Genomic DNA, 6314 nt, shown 5'->3' with positions numbered 1-6314 from the left:
GAAGCTAAGGGTCACAAGGGTCAAAATCCATGGTTCAAAATTTAAGGGTCACAAAGGTAAAAAACTAAAGGTCAAAATACAAGGTCAAACTCTAAAGGTCAAAATCTACGGGTCAAAATTAATGATTTAATTAGTAACTCAATAAACCATTAATTTAATGATTGAGCAAATTTATAATATGTATCAATTTACTAATCAATCGTTAAATCGATTCAATAATTAATTTATCGATTGATTAGTACAGTTTTATCTAAGACTCTAAATTGGTCTTACATTTTTTATCTTAATCGTTGTATCGATCTTACATTGGCAATCGGTCTTACACGTCACCGAACTTAAACCAACCAATTAGACCAATTTCCGATCTCAGCTTGCGATCTTACGCATTTTAAGATCGTTCATGAGTCTAATCAAAGAGATATATTATCCAGACATAATCGGTGAGGTTGTATTTTGGGTGAACTTGTATCCTTGGTAGGGGTTAAAACGGGTAGACGTAACTGTTGGTGGGGTCATTTTCCGGTAGGGATGTCATGAGTCACTATCACATGGGTAGTCTTGTCGCAAAGTGCAGTTGTACAGAATTTATGACAATTGTGACAATTATACATCGGTAGGCTTGCCCCAAGGTGCAGTTGTACAGGGCTGAGTCATCATCGGGTCGATTCGTGCGCTGGTTGGCTTGTACCACGGTGGGAATGTAAATTTCTCGAATCACTGGATGGTAATGTTCGCGCGGTAGAGTTGTAAATATTCAAATCGTTTGGGTGAGGCTGTCGCTTGGTAGAGATGTAAAAGGTGCAGTTGTACAGGTAGACTCGTATCTGGTGGGGTCGCTCGTCCGTAGGTTTATAAAAGGTGCAGTTGTACAGTTGCCGTCTCAGAGGCCGGTTTTCGTCGAACCTCCCGTAAAAATTTGGCTGCCGCCCAACATATGAGCGATTGAGAAGGCTAAAAAGTAGTTTGGATTTTTCCTGGGTGAACAACCCGGGAAAATATTCTTACATATTATTACTAAAACCATTATTATTAATTTAACGCTACATTTTTATCATGGTTTATCAGTCATTCCAAAGCCTGATATTGATCAAGCTTTTCTCAATAATTGGAGCACACATATTAGTCCTATTGATAAATGTGTTATCTTTACTATCTTGGAGAACCCATCCCATATACTATAGACCGCTCAGGACTTTTTCCAGAAAATGCCCCCATAATTAAAATAGACATCTATATTTTTAAACACTATTTCAAATCGAAGAAGGATCTCCAAGGAAAATGCCATGAATCCGAGCAATGCGTATATTTATTTATTACTTGTTGCGATGAAAGTCATCAAACTTGAAAATTTAATAAAAATATTCACAATGAGCATTCTTATTCCCTCGCAATTATCGTTCGTTCTTGATAATTTAAATCATTTCTGCATTCCTTCATTCATTGATTTATCTCTCAGACAATTGTTTCACGCATTCTGACCTTACAGGGGAGATGAAGGGGAGAAAGGAAAAGTGACACGCATTAGCCACGGTTCACGCATTACGTCAAGGAAAGAAAGAACGAAACTTCGCATTTCGTACCATTTTAACCGTTTTTCTCTCACGCACTCTCACTCTATAATTTTTGGGTCGTGGCTAATACATGCATGAGCACATTATTATTTATTAATTCTGTCTTCAATCGTTTTTTCTTTCTTCATCGGACTATGCGCTTGTCGTCAATTTTACGAACCAATCATTTGATCAAATCAATTTTATTTTAATACGAATCTTGTATTTTCCCAGTTTATTTTTTGTAAATTTCAATTTAAATCATTTAATTGTGGATTTTCTACGTGTATACCTCGTGTTTGTGATTGTATGTTATGTTATAGTTTTTATGTACATTCAGTTAATAATAATTATTATTATTAATAACAACAATAATTAATTAATACCGATAGGAAATCATGATTTCACGGCGAGTGACTTGATTCATTTTTTCTAAACTTCTATGCAATCTCAGTCGCGGGATGCTTTAAAATTGTTTTCCATTTATTATCATCCAAATTCCCTTTTTTCAATGAAGTGAAATACACCATGCAAAAATGCAAGTACCTCCCACACAACGCCTATGAAATTCTTTATTATTGATTTCTCATTGATTCCATATTATCTGTCGTCTTCTGATGAATTCCGGTAGATTTTCAAACACTTTAGTTTCATGACTTCTTGATCTAAGATTTGAACATTCATTTATGTTCATTATTTAACGAAAAAACTTCAGTTTTTAAATGAAAACGAGAAATTATTTGTTACGTGATCGACAGTGGATAATCGCCCCAGTTGTTGGCGGTAAATCTTCCCACAATTTCTGTTCAGGTTCCAGTTAAACATCCTGAAGTTATTTAAAATTGATTTTTTTTTTTGTAAAAATGAGTTCACACTTTACTGGAGAGGCTTTCTTTTACACTCAAAATTTCTTTTCGTTGATAGCAGGGGAACACATAACGTTGAAATGTAATGTCTCGATTATTTTTACAGTCAGTTCAGTCGAGGATTACGACCATTCGTGGATCTTCTACACGAGGCGCTGCAGCTCGTTGTTGGGGAGGTGGGTGGATACCCGGTACAGGCAATCTGCGCCACGGTTTGCGGGCTGATCTTCTGAGCTCTATCGAGGATAAGGTCCTTCGTAGTCTCCTGAAAATTGAATATGTATTTGTATTTTGATTTGTGTAAATAATATTTGTGACAAGAGGAAAATTGCGTTTGTTTTCATATAGCTACCCATTTTGGCTAATAAATTAGCAATCTGCTTTCGAATGGTCATTTTGCACATCATTTTCTTCTATCGTACATCATTTATCGTTTTATATTATTGAGTTCACTTGAATAATAATTTTTCCTGGATCAATTGCGTCACATTTCTTGTGAAAATTCTTGTAAATTAAATGAAATATTGATGCTATCTATAATATCTTGAAAGTTCAATAGAATGGTATTAGAATGTTTTTCATCACATTCTGCTGAAAACCCTCATTTCATGGGTTGCTTTTTGCTCGTGAAATAATGTTTTACAGCGTGATAACGCCCCTTGATCAATGAGAGAATAACATTTCATTCGGTTATTCGTAAAATATTTGGCTACCATGGACTGTACATGAAAATCTCATTACGTAGAACCGATGGTAGCCGAATATTCTGGGTACACGGGTACCTCAGAGGGGGTTAAACGCAACAACACGTTTATTTTAAACCTGTACTCTTTTCAACTAATTTCATCAACTTTTTAAATATTCTAGGTATACCCGATTGTTGCCAAATGACATATAGTAATCTCGCAGCGTCCAGACGACTAGGAAAAAAAAGAGAGCCTAAACCAGTGAAGCAAATCACTCAATGGTCGATGAACTGACGAGCTGACTGAGCGTTGTGCAAAGTTGTGTTTGTACAGGCGTACAGGCCATGGGTATCGAAAATAAAAACTTGTTATTTGTTATTTCCGAAATTCGAGAAGGATAGCCGGATATGTATCCGACAGTGATCCAGAAACAGATTTCAAAGACTTTTGTCATTGGTTTTAATTTTTAAAGACTGGATGTAATTCATTTTCCGTACTAACCATCACTTTTCTCAGTCCGAAGATTGGTATTGACCCTTTCCCGAACTGAAAAAAGTAAAAGACACTACGGAAGAATATCGTTCACGCCTAGTGCTACAATGATTTTCAACGGCTCGGCGAAGGCTCGGCGTGCCTACCTCACACTCGTCGAAAACCCCAGTGGCACTCGACATGAAATATACTAGAGAGAATTAGAATTGGAATGGAGCGACTAGGCATACAAAGCGCCCTATGCCACCTAAATCTATCAAGATCTATTGTAGCGGCCGCTTGATCAAGACTTTGAATGGTTAGGTCATCACCATTCTCCCCGACCGGGAATCGAACCCGAAACCTCTCGCATGTGAGGCAACCCTCTTACCCACTGCGCCAGGTCGTCGGTGAAATATACTAAAAACACCAAATAATTGGAAGCGAAGTTGGTTGCGAATGTTTCCAACAATTTGTTTTCAAGTAAGAGAATATCATTACAATTAATAGTACATTAGAGTACAAGGGCACAAATTTCGTTTTCGACGAATGTGAAGTTTACAGGCCAAGCCGAAGGCGAGGTCTGTATTCACATTCGTTGAAAACGAAGTTTATGCCCGAGTGGTCTATACTATTTTATGCCACATCGTGCAGAAGTCGAGTTTATCGCACGCTGCGCCAAGCTCGAACAATAAACTCGTCTTATTGCACGGCGTGCCATAAAGCATTTTCTTATGTAATAATTCAGCAAAAATATATGAATGTTTCAAGATTTAGCGGGATTGACTGATGTGATTTTTCAGCATTTCGCAAATAATAAACAGTTAATATTTTGCAAAAATGTTCTGAAATCAACATTGATCATCAATATATATATTTTTTATCGTTATTTGACATCGCTTCGACTCGATTAGGGTATGCTGCGATGATGATCAAGACAAATGGTTACATCTCACCATTCTACCTGGCCGGGTTTTGAACTCGGAACCTTTAGCACGTGAGGCAACGAACTTACCCACTGCGCCAAGCCACCGGGATAATTATCAATATTTCATTTTTCAATATTTGATGAAGCCATTCAAACACCAAATGAATAAATCAGTAATGAATTTGTCATTCATGACACAAAATTGGAGCTGTGTTTTCGCAAATTATTCTGTAATTTGCTTTTTTTGTTGCAAACAATCTATTTAAAATAAAAAGTTTCTTTTTCAATTCCCTCGTTATTCTTGATGTTTTTTCTTATTTTGCTCTTGGTTTTTTTTCAATGGGGGGTTCTGNTCCCCCCCCCCCCCAACTTCTCCGGAAAGCTTCGCCCCCCTAAACCCCCTCCCGCGCCATCACCACCCCTATGACTGAAATTTCGAGATGAGGATGAAGACGGTTCTCAGCAACATGTGAAAAAAAAATATCCATCATACACACATAATGCAATACTTATGCCCTTGCGACGATTATAACTATTTCAAGCATAATTGTGCAACTATACACAACTGCACATTTTACATGCACATTAAGCAACACCCCAACCCAAACGATTTTTTTTAACTCCACCGAGAGGATATCACTTCTCAGTGATTTTGTAAATGTACATCCCCATCAGGAACAAACCTATCAGGAAGCCGGTCGATCCGATCATGCCTTATCTCTGTACACAGCTGCACCTTTCAAGAAGCCAACCTACATATAACAGCCACTGCATACTGCTACCATGTTGCAGGTTTACCAACTTAAATCAGCACAACTGCATCTTGCGACAAGACTATCCATGAATTTTTCATTCGTAACATTCCTACCGAAACATAACCTCACCGAAAGTCATGTGCACCTATTTTTATCCCGACCGGGAATACATTCCTACCGATATGGTTAAGACGATATACATATCGCAAAATACGCAGCCCTCCACAACCAAGTCGGCGAAACAAAGGTTGGGCGCCGCAACGTTTGAAACGTTCAAAAAGAGAATGCTAAAAATCAAAGCCAATACATAAAAACAAAAGTACCGTGAGAAAAGATGAAATAATAGTCACGTTAAAAAAAATAGAGTCAGAATAAGAAAAAGCAGGGTTACAAGCCTAGTCGACAGAAATAATGTGACCATAACTTTATTAGTTATTAGTCTTTTCTCTTTCTCTCTCTACCAATTCTATTGGTAATACGATACCGAAGGCATCTGTAACAATGGTTCCAAAATAAATGCTGCTTTGAATAAAGTTCTTGGAGAATTGTTCCTCGGAAGAAAGTTTCCCATATTTTCTTTTTCCACGCCGATTCCCGTATTCAGATATTACATAATATAAAATAGAAAAGAAGATAAATTTCTATTACGTGAGTTTTTAAGTCATTCTGAGTGCTTATTCTCGAGTTGTGGATAGACGAATTCGTGAGTGAATGCGCCTCCGTTCACGAATCGCATGTAGAATTACCATGTGCAATTCGTAAATGTAACTTAATTATACTAATTGGCAGCCAGAATCTAAAATGTTCATTCCATATTTTAGCCGTACTATGGAACGTCACATTAACGCTCAAATGCCAAAATCAGAAAAACGAGAATATCTCGAAAATTTTGTATGAACGGGAATTCATATTTTGATTTATCTCGATAGAGGGCAGTAAGACGAGTGTTTAAAAAAAAAACATTAAGACCAGCTGTAATAATTTTTACCCCTCTTTTCCCCCTCCCCTCTCTTTTTCTATGCCCACTACTTTTTCCATGTGCCCCCCCCCCCCCCCCC

At 37.4% G+C, this 6314-nt stretch overlaps 1 protein-coding gene across 1 annotated transcript in view; it reads right to left on the bottom strand.

The window, feature by feature from the left end:
- Positions 1 to 2425: 2425 nt before the first annotated feature.
- LOC107044953 (metastasis-associated protein MTA1-like) overlaps positions 2426 to 6314 on the bottom strand; it is a 73342-nt gene continuing 69453 nt past the window's right edge. The window contains exon 3 of the mRNA XM_015267036.1: positions 2426 to 2681. Coding sequence (XP_015122522.1) covers positions 2528 to 2681 — 154 coding nt within the window. The 3' untranslated portion in view covers positions 2426 to 2527. The remainder of the gene's footprint in view (positions 2682 to 6314) is intronic.

Source organism: Diachasma alloeum, unplaced genomic scaffold (genome assembly GCF_001412515.2).
Source record: "Diachasma alloeum isolate Michigan unplaced genomic scaffold, Dall2.0 Dall_scaffold_00852, whole genome shotgun sequence".
In the NCBI taxonomy this organism is placed as follows: Eukaryota; Metazoa; Arthropoda; class Insecta; order Hymenoptera; family Braconidae; genus Diachasma; species Diachasma alloeum.
The sequence above is the reverse complement of the archived record's forward strand: the minus strand, read 5'-3'. Positions and strand labels throughout refer to the sequence as shown.